General features: G+C 42.7%; 1 protein-coding gene and 1 long non-coding RNA gene across 2 annotated transcripts; both read left to right on the forward strand.

The window, feature by feature from the left end:
• Positions 1–787: 787 nt before the first annotated feature.
• On the forward strand, positions 788–8240 carry LOC116362897 (uncharacterized). Its single transcript, XR_004207797.1, has 2 exons — positions 788–1041; positions 7791–8240. It is a non-coding gene; the product is annotated as an uncharacterized LOC116362897 (long non-coding RNA).
• Positions 8241–21560: 13320 nt separating this feature from the next.
• LOC109885644 (endonuclease domain-containing 1 protein) lies at positions 21561–23132 on the forward strand. The gene is made up of 2 exons (XM_020477477.2): positions 21561–22043; positions 22366–23132. Exons 1-2 carry the CDS (start codon positions 21723–21725, stop codon positions 23017–23019), a joined length of 975 nt encoding a protein of 324 aa, XP_020333066.1. The 5' UTR covers positions 21561–21722; the 3' UTR covers positions 23020–23132.
• Positions 23133–24917: the final 1785 nt, after the last annotated feature.

The raw sequence follows: 24917 nt of genomic DNA on the forward strand, positions 1-24917 counted from the left end.
AGGTCTATTATACAGGTCTACTATACAGGTCAGGTCTAATATACATGTCTAATATACAGGTCTACTATACAGGTCAGGTCTAATATACATGTCTAATATACAGGTCTAATATACAGGTCAGGTCTAATATACAGGTCACATATACAGGTTTAATATACAGGTCTAATATACAGGTCAGGTCTAATGTACAGGTATAATATACAGGTCTAATATACAGGTCAGGTCTAATATACAGGTCACATATACAGGTCTGATATACAGGTCTGATATACAGGTCTGATATACAGGTCTGATATACAGGTCTAATATACAGGTCTAATATACAGGTCTAATATACAGGTCTATTATACAGGTCTACTATACAGGTCAGGTCTAATATACATGTCTAATATACAGGTCTACTATACAGGTCAGGTCTAATATACATGTCTAATATACAGGTCTAATATACAGGTCAGGTCTAATATACAGGTCTAATATACAGGTCTAATATACAGGTCAGGTCTAATATACAGGTCTGATATACAGGTCTAATATACAGGTCTATTATACAGGTCTATTATACAGGTCTGATATAGAGGTCTAATATACAGGTCTATTATACAGGTCTAATATACAGGTCTAATATACAGGTCTAATATACAGGTCTAATATACAGGTCTAATATACAGGTCTAATATACAGGTCTAATATACAGGTCAGGTCTAATATACAGGTCTATTATACAGGTCTATTATACAGGTCTAATATACAGGTCTAATATACAGGTCTATTATACAGGTCAGGTCTAATATACAGGTATATTATACAGGTCATGTCTAATATACAGGTCAGGTCTAATATACAGGTCTAATATACAGGTCAGGTCTAATATACAGGTCTGTTCAGTGCCAGTATGCATGAATTATGAATGAATGATGAATTTTGTTCCTACAGCTGGACGGAGGAATTGAACCAGTTATGGGTCTGGAGAAAGAAGGGGTCATTTATACACACCAGGCTGTCAATCAGGATTATGATGAATACGGTAAAGACAAGAAGGTGAGCAAAGGTCACATGTTTTCAAAAGCTTTTGCTCACCAACCCGTTAATCAGGACTCCACCTTTACCCTGACAAACGCTGTTCCTCAAGTACAGTCATTTAATGAAGGTAGCTGGGGAAAGATGGAGTGTGAGGTTAGAAAGATACTCCTGACGCAATGCCGTGATAATAATGGTCAACCCAAGGCCTATGTGTTGACTGGAGCAGTTCCCAGTGTCAACAACAAACTGAACAACCGAGTGAACATCCCAGATCTCCTGTGGACAGCCTACTGCTGTTACAACAACAAGAAGAAAGAGTGGATGGCCAAAGCACACTGGGGTGTGAACCAAGAGGAAACAAACAAACAAGTATTGAACCCCCATACCTTGTCAGAGCTGTATAACATGTTGAAGCAGCACTACCCAGGTGATGGTGATGTCCAGGTGTTCCCAAAACAGTGTCCAAGAGGTTCTTCTCAGAAAGAGAGAGAGAAGAGCAGAGAGAGGGAGGTAGGAAGTGGGGTTATTAACAGGAAAGGGTTAATGAAATGTGATGAGGATTGTAAATGTGTCTCTTTCTAGGTGACACAGTCCCAGAGTTTGGTCCAGTGGTAACACAGACAACTCTAAAACACATTTACCATAGAGATACTATTATATGTTCTGAATGTAATTCTATCACTGTTACCATAGAGATACTATTATATGTTCTGAATGTAATTCTATCACTGTTACCATGGAGATACTATTATATGTTCTGAATGTAATTCTATCACTGTTACCATGGAGATACTATTATATGTTCTGAATGTAATTCTATCACTGTTACCATGGAGATACTATTATATGTTCTGAATGTAATTCTATCACTGTTACCATGGAGATACTATTATATGTTCTGAATGTAATTCTATCACTGTTACCATGGAGATACTATTATATGTTCTGAATGTAATTCTATCACTGTTACCATGGAGATACTATTATATGTTCTGAATGTAATTCTATCACTGTTACCATGGAGATACTATTATATGTTCTGAATGTAATTCTATCACTGTTACCATGGAGATACTATTATATGTTCTGAATGTAATTCTATCACTGTTACCATGGAGATACTATTATATGTTCTGAATGTAATTCTATCACTGTTACCATGGAGATACTATTATATGTTCTGAATGTAATTCTATCACTGTTACCATGGAGATACTATTATATGTTCTGAATGTAATTCTATCACTGTTACCATGGAGATACTATTATATGTTCTGAATGTAATTCTATCACTGTTACCATGGAGATACTATTATATGTTCTTAATGTAATTCTATCACTGTTACCATAGAGATACTATTATATGTTCTGAATGTAATTCTATCACTGTTACCATGGAGATATTATTATATGTTCTGAATGTAATTCTATCACTGTTACCATAGAGATACTATTATATGTTCTGAATGTAATTCTATCACTGTTACCATGGAGATACTATTATATGTTCTGAATGTAATTCTATCACTGTTACCATGGAGATACTATTATATGTTCTGAATGTAATTCTATCACTGTTACCATAGAGATACTATTATATGTTCTGAATGTAATTCTATCACTGTTACCATAGAGATACTATTATATGTTCTGAATGTAATTCTATCACTGTTACCATGGAGATACTATTATATGTTCTTAATGTAATTCTATCACTGTTACCATGGAGATACTATTATATGTTCTGAATGTAATTCTATCACTGTTACCATAGAGATACTATTATATGTTCTGAATGTAATTCTATCACTGTATGTCTCCATCTTCTTCCCATCTGAAGGAATAAACATCTATAATGAATGAAGCCTGTGAGAGTCTGGTGTTTTATTCTCATGCTGTTTAAATGTAACCAAGTGACTCCAAAATGTTCCAATTCAACATTAGACAACGTTATTTGAGCTAAAAATATAAATGATTGAAAGCACTATTTTAGTTGTCAGTTATTCATTCAAACTTTGCCGAAACTATGTGTCCAACCAGTCCAGCATACCAGCTAGCTACCATGTCTCTAAACATACCTGGAGCTGGTCAAGAAGCTACCATGTCTCTAAACATACCTGGAGCTGGTCAAGAAGCTACCATGTCTCTAAACATACCTGGAGCTAGTCAAGAATCTACCATGTCTCTAAACATACCTGGAGCTGGTCAAGAAGCTACCATGTTTCTAAACATACCCGGAGCTGGTCAAGAAGCTACCATGTCTCTAAACATACATCACCCATAGGGCGGCGCACTATTGGCCCAGAATCGTCCGGGGTTGGCCGTCATTGTGAATAAGAATTTGTTCTTTACTGACTTGCCAAGTTAAAAAAAGGTTCAATTATTTAAAAAATGATTTTCAAGCAGTGTTGTCAAATCATCTCACCAGCAGGGGTCAGCCTTGTTTCAGTTTTCAAACCTCCAATCCATGACCTCTGGGTTCAGGACAGGTGTCAATTGATTGATTGATTGATAATTATACATATATATATGAAATACATATTTTGTTTTGGATGAATTTACCTCTGTGATATTACATTAAGAACATATAATAGTATCTCCATGGTAACAGTGATAGACTGCCCAGATTCCTTTTATAGACTATTTGGCTTGAAGACCATTGCGATGTGTTTTTACCCATTGAAGACTATTCAGAAAAACTACAAGGCTACTTCCTGGAAAATGACGTGTCACTTCAGTAGTGTATAGAAAAAAAGACCTTGGATGAGAGAGAGAGAGAGAGAGAGAGGGAGTCAGAGATAGATAGAGAGAGACAGAGAGGGAGGCAGTGATAGATAGAGAGAGACAGAGAGGGAGGCAGAGATAGATAGAGAGAGACAGAGAGGGAGGCAGTGATAGATAGAGAGAGACAGAGAGGGAGGCAGAGATAGATAGAGAGAGACAGAGAGGGAGGCAGAGATAGATAGAGAGAGACAGAGAGGGAGGCAGAGATAGATAGAGAGAGACAGAGAGGAAGGCAGAGATAGATAGAGAGAGACAGAGAGGGAGGCAGAGATAGATAGAGAGAGACAGAGAGGGAGGCAGAGATAGATACAGAGAGACAGAGGGAGGCAGAGATAGATACAGAGAGACAGAGGGGGAGGCAGAGATAGATACAGAGAGACAGAGAGGGAGGCAGAGATAGATACAGAGAGACAGAGAGGGAGGCAGAGATAGATACAGAGAGACAGAGAGGGAGGCAGAGATAGATACAGAGAGACAGAGAGGGAGGCAGAGATAGATACAGAGAGACAGAGAGGGAGGCAGAGATAGATACAGAGAGACAGAGGGGGAGGCAGCGATAGATACAGAGAGACAGAGAGGGAGGCAGAGATAGATACAGAGAGACAGAGAGGGAGGCAGAGATAGATACAGAGAGACAGAGAGGGAGGCAGAGATAGATACAGAGAGACAGAGAGGGAGGCAGAGATAGATACAGAGAGACAGAGAGGGAGGCAGAGATAGATACAGAGAGATAGAGGGGGAGGCAGAGATAGATACAGAGAGACAGAGAGGGAGGCAGAGATAGATACAGAGAGACAGAGGGGGAGGCAGAGATAGATACAGAGAGACAGAGGGGGAGGCAGAGATAGATACAGAGAGACAGAGGGGGAGGCAGAGATAGATACAGAGAGACAGAGAGGGAGGCAGAGATAGATACAGAGAGACAGAGGGGGAGGCAGAGATAGATACAGAGAGACAGAGAGGGAGGCAGAGATAGATACAGAGAGACAGAGGGAGGCAGAGATAGATAGAGAGAGAGGGAGGCAGAGATAGATAGAGAGAGGCAGAGAGGGAGGGAGGCAGAGAGAGAGAGAGAGAGAGAGAGGGAGGCAGAGATAGATAGAGAGAGGCAGAGAGGGAGGGAGGCAGAGAGAGAGAGAGAGAGAAAGAGGCAGAGATAGACAGAGAGACAGAGAGGGAGGCAGAGAGTGAGGGAGGCAGAGATAGATAGAGACAGACAGTGAGGGAAGCAGAGAGAGAGAGAGGCAGAGATAAATAAAGAGAGAGAGAGGGAGGCAGAGAGAGAGGCAAAGAGAGAGAGGCAGAGAGTTAGAGACAAAGCGAGAGAGAGTGAGACAGAGAGTTAGAGGCAGAGAGTTAGAGGCAGAGAGAGAGAGAGGCAGAGAGAGAGAGAGCAAGACAGAGAGCAAAGGAGGTAGAGAGAGAGAGGCAGAGAGAGAGATGGAGACAGATATAGAAAGATGGAGAGAGAGAGAGATATGTGTCATATATTCATTTGAGACAGTTTCACACAACATAAATGATCCTGCATCAACAGTAAATTGTTATGTTGTTTTTAATTAATGGACATTTTTTGTAGGGGGGGTTAAAAAATTGTTTGGTCAAAAAAAAAGTCTGACATTTTAAAGAAGAAAATACTAACTTTAGAAGCCTTTTTAACCTGGAATACATTACAAATTAGCATTTCATTCTGTGCAGGAAAATTCCAAGTCACACAGTCACACAGACAGAATGACAGACAGACAGATACACAGACAGAAGACAGACAGACAGATACACAGACAGAATGACAGACAGACAGACAGACAGATACACAGACAGAATGACAGACAGACAGATATACAGACAGAATGACAGAGACAGAAACACAGACAGAATGACAGACAGACAGACAGATACACAGACAGACAGACAGATACACAGACAGAATGACAGACAGACAGATACACAGACAGACAGATACACAGACAGAATGACAGACAGATACACAGACAGACAGATACACAGACAGAATGACAGACAGACAGATACACAGACAGACAGATACACAGACAGAATGACAGACAGATACACAGACAGACAGATATACAGACAGAATGACAGACAGACAGATACACAGACAGAATGACAGACAGATACACAGACAGAATGACAGACAGACAGATATACAGACAGAATGACAGACAGACAGACAGATACACAGACAGAATGACAGACAGACAGATACACAGACAGACAGATACACAGACAGACAGATACACAGACAGAATGACAGACAGATACACAGACAGACAGACAGATACACAGACAGAATGACAGACAGACAGATACACAGACAGAATGACAGACAGACAGAATGACAGACAGACAGACAGATATACAGACGGAATGACAGACAGACAGATACACAGACAGAATGACAGACAGACAGATACACAGACAGAAAACTCCTTAGAACTGTTGTCATGTTTTATCAGACCCAGTTCTGCCAGCTGACTTTAACCACCCACCACTGATTGTATATAGGAGAGGTCGGGTCAATTTAACAACCCACCACTTATTGTATATAGGAGAGGTCGGGTCAATTTTAACAACCCACCACTTACTATATAGGAGAGGTCGGGTAAATTTAACAACCCACCACTGATTGTATATAGGAGAGGTCGGGTCAATTTTAACAACCCACCACTTACTATATAGGAGAGGTCGGGTAAATTTAACAACCCACCCAGTAATTGTATATAGGAGAGGTCGGGTAAATTTAAGAACCCACCTAGTATTGTAAATAGGAGGGGTCGGGTAAATTTAACAACCCACCTTGTATTGTATATAGGAGAGGTCGGGTAAATTTAAGAACCCACCCTGTATTGTATATAGGAGAGGTCGGGTAAATTTAACAACCCACCACTTACTATATAGGAGAGGTCGGGTAAATTTAAGAACCCACCCTGTATTGTAAATAGGAGAGGTTGCAACTTATGCAACACATTGGTCCAGGCCAAACCTCCAGCCACAAAAGAAAACGAGCCAGGCTCTTTTCCGCCCTCTTCTGATTGGTTGCTGTAATTGCAGATGTTGAGCCCAGTGCAACAATATGATGAAGTGTGAATGTTTCTGCCGCCCACATACAGGAACACGGTTCCAAATAAATGACATTATTACGTGTTCCACCACCCATGTTATCTACATGATTAAATGTCCATGTGGGCTGTGTTATGTAGGTAAACACCACCCATGTTATCTACATGATTAAATGTCCATGTGGGCTGTGTTATGTAGGTAGACACCACCCATGTTATCTACATGATTAAATGTCCATGTGGGCTGTGTTATGTAGGTAAACACCACCCATGTTATCTACATGATTAAATGTCCATGTGGGCTGTGTTAGGTAGGTAAACACCACCCATGTTATCTACATGATTAAATGTCCATGTGGGCTGTGTTATGTAGGTAAACACCACCCATGTTATCTACATGATTAAATGTCCATGTGGGCTGTGTTATGTAGGTAAACACCACCCATGTTATCTACATGATTAAATGTCCATGTGGGCTGTGTTATGTAGGTAAACACCACCCATGTTATCTACATGATTAAATGTCCATGTGGGCTGTGTTATGTAGGTAAAACCTCTCGTTATCTCAGAGAATTATAAAAGTTAAAGACAGGGATTATCCAGTCGCAGTACATTGTAATGACGTAAAACATGACATGTCTACCTGTAGGTTGTGTGACAGAGAGAAAGTCAAGATATCAGACAGGGGAGGTGATATAACACTGATCTAATGAGAATGTTTTGGGATGTTCACCCTCCAGACATTATTCCCTAAAGGTCTTAATGATGAAATGTCCAAGCATGTTATGTTGTAAATGTCAACATGAATTAATGCCTCCACTTCAGACGACTCTGACGTTTCTTCTTGAACGGAACCCAATGATTTATGAAAACTTACTTGATGTCCTCATTGTGGGTTTACAGACGGGATCAGGGCCAGTCCTCCCATTAGACCGTCGCCTATGGCAGCACCTGAATTTGAGGCGATATTTTGACAATTGTCTGCCGCCCTCCGTCGCCCCTGTTCGGTCACTACACCGCCCGCGGCGCCCAGCCACCAGCTCATAGTGTTGCTACAGTTACCTCCCCCACCCCATTCCCCCTTCTCCCGAAGTTCACTCACACTATCCTTGGTAGGAATGGTGATGTCTGTCTTTATATGGGATTATCCAATTGTGAAACATGAATAAATTAATCTTCCAAATAAATGATTGTATTTTGTTTAAGTGTGTTTGTGAGGAAGACGATTAGTGATTAAGGCAGTAGCCTAATTTAATACGTGTTATGTACACATTCTGCCCTTGAGTTGCATTCCCATGCAAAACTAGACAGATAGCTAACAACTAAGTCTTCAATAAAACTCCCAAATCGTGACTTTTCTTGAATTAATATATTTGAAACGTGTATGTTGTGAAACTGCAAAATACATGAAAGAATATACTTTAGTATTCAATTCACACCGATATACTGTAGTTGTACATTAAACATTTGAAGTTGCATAAATACAAAGCACGCGCCAAGGTACCATGCATCTGGCATGATGCCAAACCATATAGCTAATTGTTACTCATATGGTAATTGGCTCCTTTCATTACTCTAATAATGTACAACCATCTATGTAGCATAACAAAGCATATTACACTAGAAACTGTAATAAAACTACAGTATTGTATATTTTACAATTCGTTTGCATGACGCACGAGCAAAGTGATTACAGCTAACGACATACATTAAAGGCATTGCAATTTGTGAGTAAATGCAACCAACATTGATATGTAGGCAACTCTATCAATAACAAGATTATCATCACTAGCTAAATGCTTGAATCGAATTTACAAACAAATATGTTTCCAAGGCTGAAGCGTGACAAGAAATAACCGAAAGACCTGCACCGTAGCGTTGTTTGTAGCTGCTTCTTTGCGTGCAGAACGAATTCTATTCTTCCTGTTTGCGTCGTCTTTCTAAGTACCAGAAAACTCCACTAGGGGGCGAATAACACCATGGAACACAATGAAAATACATTTGAACCATTGTAATAAAACAATATGTTACCTTGTAACAGAATGGCAGCACACACACTTGATCAGAATACTTATAAATGCACATTGTTATATTTGGTAACACGTGTTTATTTCTCCTCGAATCCAACCCCATTCGATGCCATGTCTACATAAGGGTGGAAACGACTAACACTCACAAAGCTCTGACGAAGGTCTTGAGGCCGATACGGAAAGCTGAATAAACAGCAGTGATACCAGCAAGAGCAGTGATACTAGCTAGAGCAGTGATACTAGCTAGAGCAGTGATACTAGCTAGATCAGTGATACCAGCAAGAGCAGTGATACTAGCTAGAGCAGTGATACTAGCTAGAGCAGTGATACTAGCAAGAGCAGTGATACTAGCAGTGATACTAGCAAGAGCAGTGATACTAGCAAGAGCAGTGATACCACAGAGAGCAGTGATACCAGCTAGAGCAGCGATACCAGCAAGAGCAGTGATACTGTGATACTAGCTAGAGCAGTGATACTAGCTAGAGCAGTGATACTAGCTGGAGCAGTGATACTAGCTAGAGCAGTGATACTAGCTAGAGCAGTGATACTGTGATACTAGCTAGAGCAGCGATACCAGCAAGAGCAGTGATACTGTGATACTAGCTAGAGCAGTGATACTAGCTAGAGCAGTGATACTAGCTAGAGCAGTGATACTAGCAAGAGCAGTGATACTAGCTAGATCAGTGATACCAGCTAGATCAGTGATACCAGCTAGAGCAGTGATACCAGCAAGAGCAGTGATACCAGCTAGATCAGTGATACTAGCTAGAGCAGTGATATTAGCTAGAGCAGTGATACCAGCAAGAGCAGTGTGCAGGTTTCTCCTTTTAACTCAGTTTACCAATGTATAAAATACAACATTATTCAGAATATCAGATAACAGGACTTATTATCCAGCTGTGTATTGTTGGGTAGCTCTGGTCCAGGGTGTTATACCCATCAACACGGTTCAGCACCATCACGATGCACGTCACACCCTGGACCAGAGCTATTCATTAGGACGTAGTGCAACAACATATTCCAGTTAGATACGTCCCTAATGGCCCCTATTCCCTTTATAGTGCACTACAATAGGGTCCCATTTGGGAAGGAAATAAGTTCGTTCTTACAACAAAGAACCACTGGGGGGCGACAGACAACAGTAGACAACTCTGTACAATAGAAAATAAATGCATAAATACATTATAATGACAATCACTGCAGACAGTGTGTGTGTGTGTGTGTGTGTGTGTGTGTGTGTGTGTGTGTGTGTAACTGGGGTCATACTGACACACACAATGAAAATCACTTTGTTCAACAGACCTGGAGATATTTATGGGTTTCTGATGGATCAGCAGAGTGATTGGTGACAGATTGGTGACATGGTGAGTTCAGGGTTCTCCATGTTTTCTCCCAGGTCAGTAATGTATTGCTTCGTTCCAAATGGAACCCTATTCCCTATGTAGTGCACTACTTTAGACCAGAACCCTATTCCCTATGTAGTGCACTACTTTAGATCAGGGACTATTTGAACCCTATTCCCTATTTAGTGCACTATTTTAGATCAGGGCCTATTTGAACCCTATTCCCTATTTAGTGCACTATTTTAGATCAGGGCCTATTTGAACCCTATTCCCTATTTAGTGCACTACTTTAGAACAGGACCTATTTGAGAAGGCCTAGGCTATAGGCTGCTATAGTCTATATCAGATATGTTTCTTAGAGGAGGTCTAGGCTATAGGCTATATCAGATATGTTTCTTAGAGGAGGTCTAGGCTATAGTCTATATCAGATACGTTTCTTAGAGGAGGTCTAGGCTATAGTCTATATCAGATACGTTTCTTAGAGGAGGTCTAGGCTATAGTCTATATCAGATACGTTTCTTAGAGGAGGTCTAGGCTATAGTCTATATCAGATACGTTTCTTAGAGGAGGTCTAGGCTATAGTCTATATCAGATATGTTTCTTAGAGGAGGTCTAGGCTATAGTCTATATCAGATATGTTTCTTAGAGTAGGTCTAGGCTATATATATATATATAACCCTAATTTTTTATTTCACCTTTATTTAACCAGGTATTTATATATATATATAACCCTAACCCTTTATTTAACCAGGTAGGCTAGTTGAGAACAAGTTCTCATTTACAACTGCGACCTGGATAAAGCATAGCAGTTTGACACAAACGACAGAGGTACACATGGAATTAACAAAACATACAGTCCATAATACAGTAGGAAAAAGAAAACAAAAAGTCTATGTACAGTGAGTGTAAATGAGGTAGGATAAGGGAGATAAGGCAATAAATAGGCCATGGTGGAGAAGTAATTACAATATAGCAATTAAACACTGGAATGGTATGGATGAATGGATGTGCAGACGATGAATGTGGAAGTAGAGATACTGGGGTGCAAAGGAGCAAGATAAATAAATAAGTACAGTATGGGGATGAGGTAGATAGATGGGCTGTTTACAGATGGGCTAAATCAAATCAAATCAAATTTTATTTGTCACATACACATGGTTAGCAGATGTTAATGCGAGTGTAGCGAAATGCTTGTGCTTCTAGTTCCGACAATGCAGTAATAACGAACAAGTAATCTAACTAACAATTCCAAAAAACGACTGTCTTATACACAGTGTAAGGGGATAAAGAATATGTACATAAGGATATATGAATGAGTGATGGTACAGAGCAGCATAGGCAAGATACAGTAGATGATATCGAGTACAGTATATACATATGACATGAGTATGTAAACCAAGTGGCCTAGTTAAAGTGGCTAGTGATACATGTATTACATAAGGATGCAGTCGATGATATAGAGTACAGTATCTACGTATGCATATGAGATGAATAATGTAGGGTAAGTAACATTATATAAGGTAGCATTGTTTAAAGTGGCTAGTGATATATTTACATCATTTCCCATCAATTCCCATTATTAAAGTGGCTGGAGTAGAGTCAGTGTCATTGACAGTGTGTTGGCAGTAGCCACTCAATGTTAGTGGTGGCTGTTTAACAGTCTGATGGCCTTAAGATAGAAGCTGTTTTTCAGTCTCTCGGTCCCAGCTTTGATGCACCTGTACTGACCTCGCCTTCTGGATGACAGCGGGGTGAACAGGCAGTGGCTCGGGTGGTTGATGTCCTTGATGATCTTTATGGCCTTCCTGTAGCATCGGGTGGTGTAGGTGTCCTGGAGGGCAGGTAGTTTGCCCCCGGTGATGCGTTGTGCAGACCTCACTACTCTCTGGAGAGCCTTACGGTTGAGGGCGGTGCAGTTGCCATACCAGGCGGTGATACAGCCCGCCAGGATGCTCTCGATTGTGCATCTGTAGAAGTTTGTGAGTGCTTTTGGTGACAAGCCGAATTTCTTCAGCCTCCTGAGGTTGAAGAGGCGCTGCTGCGCCTTCCTCACGATGCTGTCTGTGTGAGTGGACCAATTCAGTTTGTCTGTGATGTGTATGCCGAGGAACTTAAAACTTGCTACCCTCTCCACTACTGTTCCATCGATGTGGATGGGGGGGTGTTCCCTCTGCTGTTTCCTGAAGTCCACAATCATCTCCTTAGTTTTGTTGACGTTGAGTGTGAGGTTATTTTCCTGACACCACACTCCGAGGGCCCTCACCTCCTCCCTGTAGGCCGTCTCGTCGTTGTTGGTAATCAAGCCTACCACTGTTGTGTCGTCCGCAAACTTGATGATTGAGTTGGAGGCGTGCGTGGCCACACAGTCGTGGGTGAACAGGGAGTACAGGAGAGGGCTCAGAACGCACCCTTGTGGGGCCCCAGTGTTGAGGATCAGCGGGGAGGAGATGTTGTTGCCTACCCTCACCACCTGGGGGCGGCCCGTCAGGAAGTCCAGTACCCAGTTGCACAGGGTGGGGTCGAGACCCAGGGTCTCGAGCTTGATGACGAGCTTGTAAGGTACTATGGTGTTGAATGCCGAGCTGTAGTCGATGAACAGCATTCTCACATAGGTATTCCTCTTGTCCAGATGGGTTAGGGCAGTGTGCAGTGTGGTTGAGATTGCATCGTCTGTGGACCTATTTGGGCGGTAAGCAAATTGGAGTGGGTCTAGGGTGTCAGGTAGGGTGGAGGTGATATGGTCCTTGACTAGTCTCTCAAAGCACTTCATGATGACGGATGTGAGTGCTACGGGGCGGTAGTCGTTTAGCTCAGTTACCTTAGCTTTCTTGGGAACAGGAACAATGGTGGCCCTCTTGAAGCATGTGGGAACAGCAGACTGGTATAGGGATTGATTGAATATGTCCGTAAACACACCGGCCAGCTGGTCTGCGCATGCTCTGAGGGCGCGGCTGGGGATGCCGTCTATGTACAGGTGCAGTGATCTGTGAGCTGCTCTGACAGCTGGTGCTTAAAGCTATGAGTCTTCAGCTTCAGTGATTTTTGCAGTTCGTTCCAGTCATTGGCAGCAGAGAACTGGAAGGACAGGCGGCCAAAGTAGGAATTGGCTTTGGGGGTGACCAGTGAGATATACCTGCTGGAGTGCGTGCTATGAATGAGTGCTGCTATGCTGACCAGTGAGCTGAGATAAGGCGGGGCTTTACCAAGCAGAGACTTGTAGATGACCTGGAGCCAGTTGGTAAGGTGACGAGTATGAATCGAGGGCCAGCCAACAAGAGCGTACAGGTCACAGTGGTGGGTAGTGTATGGGGCTTTGGTGACAAAACGGATGGCACTGTGATAGACTGGATCCAATTTGTTGAGAAGAATGTTGGAGGCTATTTTGTAAATGACATCGCCAAAGTCAAGGATCTGTAGGATGGTCAGTTTTACGAGGGTATGTTTGGCAGCATGTGTGAAGGATGCTTTGTTGTGAAATTGGAAGCCGATTCTAGATTTAATTTTGGATTGGAGATGCTTAATGTGAGTCTGGAAGGAAGATTTACAGTCTAACCAGACACCTAGGTATTTGTAGTTGTCCACGTATTCTAAGTCAGAACCGTCCAGAATAGTGATGCTGGATGGGCTGGCAGGTGTAGGCAGTGATCGGTTGAAGAGCATGCATTTAGTTTTACTTGCATTTAAGAGCAGTTGGAGGCCACGGAAGGAGAGTTGTATGGCATTGAAACTTGTCTGGAGGTTAGTTAACACAGTGTCCAAAGAATGGCCAGAAGTATACAGAATGGTGTCGTCTGCGTAGAGGTGGATCAGAGAATCACCAGCAGCAAGAGCGACATCATTGATGCATTACAGAGAAGAGAGTCGCCCTGAGAATTGAACCCTGTGGCACCCCCATAGAGTCGGCCAGAGCTCCGGACAACAGGCCCTCCGATTTGACACACTGAACTCTATCAGAGAAGTAGTTGATGAACCAGGTGAGGCAATCATTTGAGAAACAAAGACTGTTGAGTATGCCAATAAGAATGTGGTGATTGAGAGTCGAAAGCCTTGGCCAGGTCGATGAATATGGCTGCACAGTAATGTCTCTTATTGATGGCGGTTATGATATCGTTTAGGATCTTGAGCGTGGCTGAGGTGCACCCATGACCAGCTCTGAAACCAGATTGCATAGCGGAGAAGGTACGGTGGGATTCTAAATGGTCGGTCATCTGTTTCTTACCTTGGCTTTCGAAGACCGTAGAAAGGCAGGGTAGGATAGATATAGATCTGTAGCAGTCTGGGTCTAGAGTTTCTCCCCCTTTTGAAGAGGGGGATGACCGCGGCAGCTTTCCAATCTTTGGGAATCTCAGACAATACGAAAGAGGTTGAACAGGCTAGTGATGGTGATTGCAACAATTTCGGCAAATCATTTTAGAAAGAGAGGGTCCAGATTGTCTTGCCCTGCTGATTTGTAGGGGTCCAGATTTTGTAGCTCTTTCAGAACATCAGCTCTCTGGATTTGGGTGAAGGAGAAATGGGGGAGGAAGGTGCGAGTTGCGGTGGGGAGTGCAGGGCTGTTGACCGGGGTAGGGGTAGCCAGGTGGAAAGCATGGCCAGCCGTAGAAAAATGCTTATTGAAATTCTATATTATAGCGGATTTATCGGTGGTGACAGTGTTTCCTAGCCTCAGTACAGTGGGAAGCTGGGAGGAGGTGCTCTAATTCTCCATGGACTTTACAGTGTCTCAGAACTTTGAGTTTGTGCTACAGGAGGCAAATATTTGCTTGAAAAAGCCTGCCTTAGCTTTCCTAACTGACTGTGTATATTGCTTCCTAACTTCCCTGAACATTTGCATATCGCGGGGGCTATTTGATGCTAATGCAAAATGCCACAGGATGTTTTTGTGCTGGTCAAGGGCAGTCAAGTCTGGAGAGAACCAAGGGCTATATCTGGTCCTTGTTCAACATTTTTTGAAAGGGGCATGCTTATTTAAGATGGTGAGGAAGGCACTTTAAAAAAATGACCAGGCATCTTCTGATGGGATGAGGTCAATATCCTTCCAGGATACCCGGGCCAGGTCGATTAGATAGGCCTGCTCGCTCAAGTGTTTTAGGAAGCATTTGACAGTGATGAGGGGTGACATTTCGGGGTTTTTGGTGGTCTTCCTGAGCCAGGATTCAGACATGGCTAGGACATCCGGGTTGGCACAGTGTGCTAGGGCAGTGAATAAAACAAACTTAGGAAGGAGGCTTCTAATGTTAACATGCATGAAACCAATGCTTTTACAATTACATAAGTCAACAAATTAGAGCACCTGGGGAATGGGAGTGGAGCTAGGCACTGCAGAACCTGGATTAACCTCCACATCACCAGAGGAACAGAGGAGGAGTAGGTTAAGGGTACGGCAAAAGGCTAAAAGAACTGGACGCTCAGTAGATTCAGAACAGAGAGCAAGAGGAGCAGATATCTGGGCATGGTAGAGTAGATTAAAGGCATAATGTACAGACAAAGGTATGGTAGGATGTGAATACAGTGGGTGTAAACCTGTGCATAGAGTGACGATGAAAGAGATCTAGAAATATCATTTAAACCAGGTGATGTCATCGCATGTGTGATAGGTGGAATTAGTGTTTAATAAGGCATATTGAGTAGGGCTGTAGGCGCCACAGTGAAATAAGGCAATAGTCACTAACCAAAACAGAAATGGACAAGGCATATTGACGTTAGCGAGAGGCATGCGTATCCGAGTGAATCATAGGAGTCCAGAGAATGGCTTCAGGCAGCTAGCGGGCCGGGGCTAGCAGAAAGGGCCTTGGAGGGATGTCGCGAAGGACGAATGTCTGTTGTGGCCCCCTCGTGCTATTACGTCGGCAGATGGATCAGCAGGGCTCCGTGTGGTAAACCAGGCCAATTGGCAAAATAGGTATGGTGGCCAAAGAATTTGTCCGAAGGGCCTCTTAAGCTAACAGTCCGATGTGCTCTGGACAGCTAGCAGGCTGCGGCTAACAGGCTAACGGATGGGCATTCAGGGGGACGATGCGGGCAAATCACGTCGGTGGTCCAGTCGTGATGGGTCGGTAGGGGACCGGGCCAGTTGGCAAAAAAAAAGGTAATTGTAGCCCAGGGAATGGCTGATGGACCTCTATTGGCTAGCAGGGAGATTGGCTTAGCAGATGGGCCTGGCAAGGTTAGCTCCAGGCTAATTTGTCATTGTTTCAGGACAGGGACGTTAGACAGGAGTGGCCACTTGGATAGCAGCTAGCTAACTGAGATGATCCAGATGAAGAACAAAAGAAAACGGTTTAGCGCTTGATATGGAGAAGAAATATATATTTGTCCGATTAGCTCTGGTTTGAGTCGTGCTGTGCAGACTGGCAAAAGTTGTCCGTGGTAGCTGATGACCGCAAGCAGTGGCTAGCTTACTACAAGCTAAAAGCTAGTTAGCTGGCTAGCTTCCATTGGGATTCCGGTTCGGAGGAAGGATCAGCAGGGTTCTGTGTGGTAAACCAGGCCAATTGGCAAACTAGGTATAGTGGCCAAAGAAGTTGTCCAATGGGCCGCTTGAGCTAACAGTCCGATGTGCTTCAGACAGCTAGCGGGCCGTGGTTAGCTAGTAGCCAGTTAGCTAGCAGGCCGTGTTTAGCTAGTAGCCAGTTAGCTAGTAGCCAGTAAGTTTTGATGGGAATTCTGGATTCTTAAAAGTACACAAACACGTCATGCATTTCATTAGGTGAGGACGTGTTTACAAACACGTCATGCATTTCATTAGGTGAGGACGTGTTTACAAACACGTCATGCATTTCATTAGGTGAGGACGTGTTTACAAACACGTCATGCATTTCTACAACACTTATTTTATATATTTAGAAATAAGCGAATGATCATCTGTTGCCAAATAATGCTTGCTGGTGTGTGAACCTATTTTGAATTAAATTGCCAGTTGGATGCGGCGCCCTGCCTCTACCCTCTCTCTCTTTTCTCCGTCCTCGATCTATTCTGTTCTCGACCTATTCTCTCTCTTCTACCTATTCTCTTCTCTACCTATTTTCTCTCCTCGACCTATTTTCTCTCCTCGACCTATTCCCTCTTCTCAACCTATTTTCTCTTCTCAACCTATTTTCTCTCCTCGACCTATTCCCTCTTCGCAACCTATTTTCTCTCCTCGACCTATTCTCTCTTCTCGACCTATTTTCTCTCCTCGACCTATTCCCTCTTTGCGACCTATTCCCTCTTCTCGACCTATTCTCTCTTCTCGACCTATTCTCTCTTCTCGACCTATTCTCTCTTCTCTACCTATTCTCTCTCTTCTCGACCTATTCTCTCTTCTCGACCTATTCTCTCTTCTCGACCTATTCTCTCTTCTCGACCTATTCTCTCTCTTCTTGACCTATTCTCTTCTCGACCTACTTCACAAGGTTTTCACACACTGTTGCTTGTATTTTGGCCCATTCCTCCATGCAGATCTCTGGTAGCCAGTAAGCTGGCTAGCTTTTGATGGGAGTTCTGGATTCTTACCAACATTTCTACTACACTTTATGTCTCCAGACATTAGCAGTATCTTTTTTATTACAACAAAAATCACAGGGTAGTATAGACCTATAGTCTACTGCTGACACAGGGTAGTATAGACTACTGCTGACACAGGGTAGTATAGACCTATAGTCTACTGCTGACACAGGGTAGTATAGACCTATAGGCTACTGCTGACACAGGGTAGTATAGACCTATAGGCTACTGCTGACACAGGGTAGTATAGACCTATAGGCTACTGCTGACACAGGGTAGTATAGACCTATAGGCTACTGCTGACACAGGGTAGTATAGACCTATAGGTTACTGCTGACACAGGGTAGTATAGACCTATAGGCTACTGCTGACACAGGGTAGTATAGACCTATAGGCTACTGCTGACACAGGGTAGTATAGACCTATAGGCTACTGCTGACACAGGGTAGTATAGACCTATAGGCTACTGCTGACACAGGGTAGTATAGACTACTGTTGACACAGGGTAGTATAGACTACTGCTGACACAAGGTAGTATAGACTACTGTTGACACAGGGTAGTATAGACATATAGACTACTGCTGACACAGGGTAGTATAGACCTATAGGCTACTGCTGACACAGGGTAGTATAGACATATAGGCTACTGCTGACACAGGGCAGTATAGACCTATAGGCTACTGACACAGGGTAGTATAGACCTATAGACTACTGCTGACACAGGGTAGTATAGACCTATAGACTACTGCTGACACAGGGTAATATAGACCTAAAGACTACTGCTGACACAGGGCAGTATAGACCTATAGACTACTGCTGACACAGGGTAGTATAGACCTATAGGCTACTGCTGACACAGGGTAGTATAGACTACTGCTGACACAGGGTAGTATAGACCTATAGACTACTGCTGACACAGGGTAGTATAGACCTATAGGCTACTGCTGACACAGGGTAGTATAGACTACTGCTGACACAGGGTAGTATAGACCTATAGACTACTGCTGACACATAGTAGTATAGACCTATAGTCTACTGCTGACACAGGGTAGTATAGACTACTGCTGACACAGGGTAGTATAGACCTATAGGCTACTGCTGACACAGGGTAGTATAGTCTACTGCTGACACAGGGTAGTATAGACCTATAGACTACTGCTGAAACAGGGTAGTATAGACCTATAGTCTACTGTTGACACGGGGTAATATAGACCTATAGACTACTGCTGACACAGGGTAGTATAGAACTATAGACTACTGCTGACACAGGGTAGTATAGACTACTGTTGACACAGGGTAGTATAGACTACTGTTGACACAGGGTAGTATAGACTACTGCTGACACAAGGTAGTATAGACTACTGTTGACACAGGGTAGTATAGACATATAGACTACTGCTGACACAGGGTAGTATAGACCTATTGGTTACTGCTGACACAGGGTAGTATAGACCTATAGGCTACTGCTGACACAGGGCAGTATAGACCTATAGGCTACTGACACAGGGTAGTATAGACCTATAGACTACTGCTGACACAGGGTAGTATAGACCTATAGACTACTGCTGACACAGGGTAGTATAGACCTATAGGCTACTGCTGACACAGGGTAGTTAGACCTATAGTCTACTGCTGACACAGGGTAGTATAGACCTATAGGCTACTGCTGACACAGGGTAGTATAGACCTATAGTCTACTGCTGACACAGGGTAGTATAGACCTATAGTCTACTGCTGACACAGGGTAGTATAGACCTATAGTCTACTGCTGACACAGGGTAGTATAGTCTACTGCTGACACAGGGTAGTATAGTCTACTGCTGACACAGGGTAGTATAGACCTATAGACTACTGCTGACACAGGGTAGTATAGACCTATAGACTACTGCTGACACAGGGTAATATAGACCTAAAGACTACTGCTGACACAGGGCAGTATAGACCTATAGACTACTGCTGACACAGGGTAGTATAGACCTATAGGCTACTGCTGACACAGGGTAGTATAGACTACTGCTGACACAGGGTAGTATAGACCTATAGACTACTGCTGACACAGGGTAGTATAGACCTATAGGCTACTGCTGACACAGGGTAGTATAGACTACTGCTGACACAGGGTAGTATAGACCTATAGACTACTGCTGACACATAGTAGTATAGACCTATAGTCTACTGCTGACACAGGGTAGTATAGACTACTGCTGACACAGGGTAGTATAGACCTATAGGCTACTGCTGACACAGGGTAGTATAGTCTACTGCTGACACAGGGTAGTATAGACCTATAGACTACTGCTGAAACAGGGTAGTATAGACCTATAGTCTACTGTTGACACGGGGTAATATAGACCTATAGACTACTGCTGACACAGGGTAGTATAGAACTATAGACTACTGCTGACACAGGGTAGTATAGACTACTGTTGACACAGGGTAGTATAGACTACTGTTGACACAGGGTAGTATAGACTACTGCTGACACAAGGTAGTATAGACTACTGTTGACACAGGGTAGTATAGACATATAGACTACTGCTGACACAGGGTAGTATAGACCTATTGGTTACTGCTGACACAGGGTAGTATAGACCTATAGGCTACTGCTGACACAGGGCAGTATAGACCTATAGGCTACTGACACAGGGTAGTATAGACCTATAGACTACTGCTGACACAGGGTAGTATAGACCTATAGACTACTGCTGACACAGGGTAGTATAGACCTATAGGCTACTGCTGACACAGGGTAGTTAGACCTATAGTCTACTGCTGACACAGGGTAGTATAGACCTATAGGCTACTGCTGACACAGGGTAGTATAGACCTATAGTCTACTGCTGACACAGGGTAGTATAGACCTATAGTCTACTGCTGACACAGGGTAGTATAGACCTATAGTCTACTGCTGACACAGGGTAGTATAGTCTACTGCTGACACAGGGTAGTATAGTCTACTGCTGACACAGGGTAGTATAGACCTATAGGCTACTGCTGACACAGGGTAGTATAGACTACTGCTGACACAGGGTAGTATAGACCTATAGGCTACTGCTGACACAGGGTAGTTAGACCTATAGTCTACTGCTGACACAGGGTAGTATAGACCTATAGGCTACTGCTGACACAGGGTAGTATAGACCTATAGTCTACTGCTGACACAGGGTAGTATAGTCTACTGCTGACACAGGGTAGTATAGTCCTATAGTCTACTGCTGACACAGGGTAGTATAGTCCTATAGTCTACTGCTGACACAGGGTAGTATAGACCTATAGTCTACTGCTGACACAGGGTAGTATAGTCTACTGCTGACACAGGGTAGTATAGTCTACTGCTGACACAGGGTAGTATAGACCTATAGTCTACTGCTGACACAGGGTAGTATAGTCTACTGCTGACACAGGGTAGTATAGACCTATAGTCTACTGCTGACACAGGGTAGTATAGTCTACTGCTGACACTAACAAACAAGCATGTCGCTCCACCTGCAAAAACCTGCAATAACATCTGCTAAATAGTGTGATGTGTATCTTCTGACAGACTCCAACCTGAGTAAAGTCATGTTTTTATCCTAAAACGTTTTTCTACCAGAACCAAAGTGTGGATGCAGTCACTATTTAGAGCAGTCTAATCCCATTAACCCAGAACTATAATCTTGTGGGATTAAGTTCTGGGTCCATACGTGTTAGAAACTACAGTAGGTGAGTCACATGTTATTTGTTACAGCAGTTTCCGTGGAAACGAACAGAGGTGTTTATGCAAATCAACCCTTTCTGTCTTGACATCTGAAGGAGGAGACTCTGAAAACCTATTTAAATCAGTCTGTCCTGACTCAGCTCAACAGTCTCCAGTCTACCAACTGGTCTCTGTAATAACTATTTAAATCAGTCTGTCCTGACTCAGCTCAACAGTCTCCAGTCTACCAACTGGTCTCTGTAACTTCATCTTTGTCTCTGTGGTGTACAGTCTTCAGGTGATGATGGGGGTATTGAATCATCTCTCTACTCTCCTCCTCCTCTCTCTCATTCCTCCTGCTCTCGCTCATGTAGTGGAGAGGTTTGATCCAGAGTGCAAAGAGTTCTTCCTGGAGGGGACAACTCCAAATCTCCCAGGTATTTTGGTTGGTGGGAGAGTCCAGGATCAAAACCGCTACAAGCCTATTTGCCAGAAGTACAACAACACATACAGGTTTGCAACTCTCTACGACACGACCAACAAGATCCCTGTGTTCTCAGCCTACACCTTCACTGGTAATATATTGGGTAGACCAAAACAGTCCTGGATGATCGAGCCTAAGGTAATTCTAATCTCTATTCATTCAACATGTGTATTTATTACTGGTATACTGTATATCACAGACAGTTATGTTACCAAGTCAGTCCTGGATGATGGAGCCCCAGGTAGTTCTAATCTCTATTCATTCAACGTGTGTATTTGTTTACAGGTATAGACATACAGTATCTTTGAGACACGAATGTGTTGCAACCATTTTCAACATAAGGCTAGATTGTTAAATTGTGAACTTGTTAATGACTTAATGTATAAAGTTGTTAGAGTTTTAATGTATAAACTTGTTACAGAGTTTTAATGCCTGACTGATGTTTCTGATGTTTCTGCAGCTTGGAGGTATAGATGTAGAAGAGATGAAAACCCAACATGAGGTGAAGATGCTTAATAATAAGATAGATATAGGAGTCGACCATCAGGCTGTGGACGCAGACTACAGTGCAACAATAAGTAGCATGGATCTGGACAGAGGTCACATTTTCCCATGTTCGCACACACCTGATAATGCTACCATGAGGTCCACTTTCACCCTGACAAACGTCGTTCCCCAGGAAAAAGGCTTCAACCGAGGCAGATGGTGTAAAGTAGAGTGTAAAGTCAGAAAAACTCTTGTCGAGAACTGCAAGGACGACAAGACAAAAGTCTATGTGGTGACTGGAGCAGTGCCCAGCAGCAGCAACACACTGAACAACCGAGTGAACATCCCTGATCACCTGTGGACAGCCTACTGCTGTTACAACAGCACGAAGAACTGGACGGTCGGAGCATACTGGGGGGAGAACAAAAACGACAATGGGAAAATATTGAACCTGGAAACCTTGGGAGCACTCGAAGCCAAGTTGAATAAAAGCTACAATGGTATTGTCAAGGTGTTTCACGATAATTGTCCAAGAAACGTTCAAGTACAACAGGGTAAAAAGAGGACCAGGAAAGGGATGGCGATAGCATCAGAGAAGGATTGTGATGGCGAATGTGATGAAAAATAGGGAAAAAGAGGAGCAGAAGCGGAGAGGGGGACGGAGAGGGGAACGGAGAGGGGAACAGAGAGGGGAACGGAGAGGGGAACAGAGAGGGGAACGGAGAGGGGAACGGAGAGGGGAACAGAGAGGGGAACAGAGAGGGGAACGGAGAGGGGAACGGAGAGGGGAACAGAGAGGGGAACAGAGAGGGGAACAGAGAGGGGAACGGAGAGGGGAACGGAGAGGGGAACATAAAGTTGGCGAGAGCATCAGGGGAGTTAAAGGATTGTGATGACGAGGATGGATGTGATTGTGACTGTGATGAAAAGTGATGAGTTTTGTCCAGTGGTAATTCCCACAACTATTCAGTACACATTCCCTAAGTTATAAGGGTTATAATGGTTTAATGGTTATAAGGGTTTAATGGTTATAAGGGTTATAAGGGTTAAGTTATAATGGTTATAAGGGTTTAATGGCTATAAGGGTTATAAGGGTTATAAGGGTTATAAGGGTTATAAGGGTTTAAGGGTTATAAGGGTTATAAGGGTTATAAGGGTTATAAGGGTTTAAGGGTTATACGGGTTATAAGGGTTATAAGGGTTATAAGGGTTATAATGGCTATAATGGCTATAAGGGTTATAAGGGTTATAAGGGTTTAATGGCTATAAGGGTTAAAGTGGTTATAGTGGTTATATTGGTTATAGTGTTTATAGTGGTTATAGTGGTTATAGTGTTTATAAGGGTTATAGTGGTAATAAGGGTTATAGGGGTTATAGTGGTAATAAGGGTTATAAGGGTTATAGTGGTAATAAGGGTTATAGTGGTTATATTGGTTATAGTGGTTATAGTGGTAATAAGGGTTATAGGGGTTATAGTGGTAATAAGGGTTATAAGGGTTATAGTGGTCATAAGGGTTATAGTGGTTATATTGGTTATAGTGGTTATAGTGGTAATAATTGTTATATTGGTTATAGTGGTTATAAGGGTTATAAGGGTTATAGTGGTTATAAGGGTTATAGTGGTTATAGTGGTTATAGTGGTAATAATTGTTATATTGGTTATAGTGGTTATAAGGGTTATAAGGGTTATAAGGGTTATAGTGGTTATAAGGGTTATAGTGGTAATAAGGGTTATAGTGGTAATAAGGGTTATAATGGTTATAGTGGTTATAAGGGTTATATTGGTTATAGTGGATATAAGGGTTATAGTGGTAATTCCCTATAATGGCTATAAGGGTTTAATGGCTATAAGGGTATAATGGCTATAAGGGTTTAATGGCTATAAGGGTTTAATGGCTATAAGGGTTAAGTTATACGTGTTATTAGCCATGGTTATAATTAAACTAGTTTAAGGGTTGTGAATGTTAAAGACACGCTACATTACTTTGGCGACTAAGAAAGTATTTTTTGAAACCTCCCACTTTGGGCTGGATGTGTCAATGTGTTGTTCATACATGAGTCTATGAGCAGAATGACTATTTCCCTACATTTCACCCCCCCCCCCCTAGCAATTTGAGTCTGAGCCAATGAGCATCAGCCCCTCACATTTGAGTGAAAACTAGTGTGGTGGCAGAACTGTTGTAACATCTCAAGGGACATGTTCTGTGTTGGACTGTGATGTCATGCCTTTCATAGAGTCCTGGTGTGTCTGTACATTAAACACACCTTAAACACAAGGCCATTGTGTTCTGGAACTGTTGCTGGTATAAATAACTGTTGTGTAACAATCTGATGATATTATCACCTCCCACTATATCAGGGACATGGAACCATTTACTCAGGAGGTTCTTCCCTGTGAAATCAGAATCATGTCCCCTGCAGCTGCTTGATTAAATATGTTTCTATGCAATTAAAAAGTCTATGCCTTCATCTTTGGATCTAATTTTCCACAATATTTGGTGCCGTGACCCAGATGGACTCGGACAT

The sequence above is a fragment of the Oncorhynchus kisutch genome, unplaced genomic scaffold (genome assembly GCF_002021735.2).
Source record: "Oncorhynchus kisutch isolate 150728-3 unplaced genomic scaffold, Okis_V2 scaffold897, whole genome shotgun sequence".
In the NCBI taxonomy this organism is placed as follows: Eukaryota; Metazoa; Chordata; class Actinopteri; order Salmoniformes; family Salmonidae; genus Oncorhynchus; species Oncorhynchus kisutch.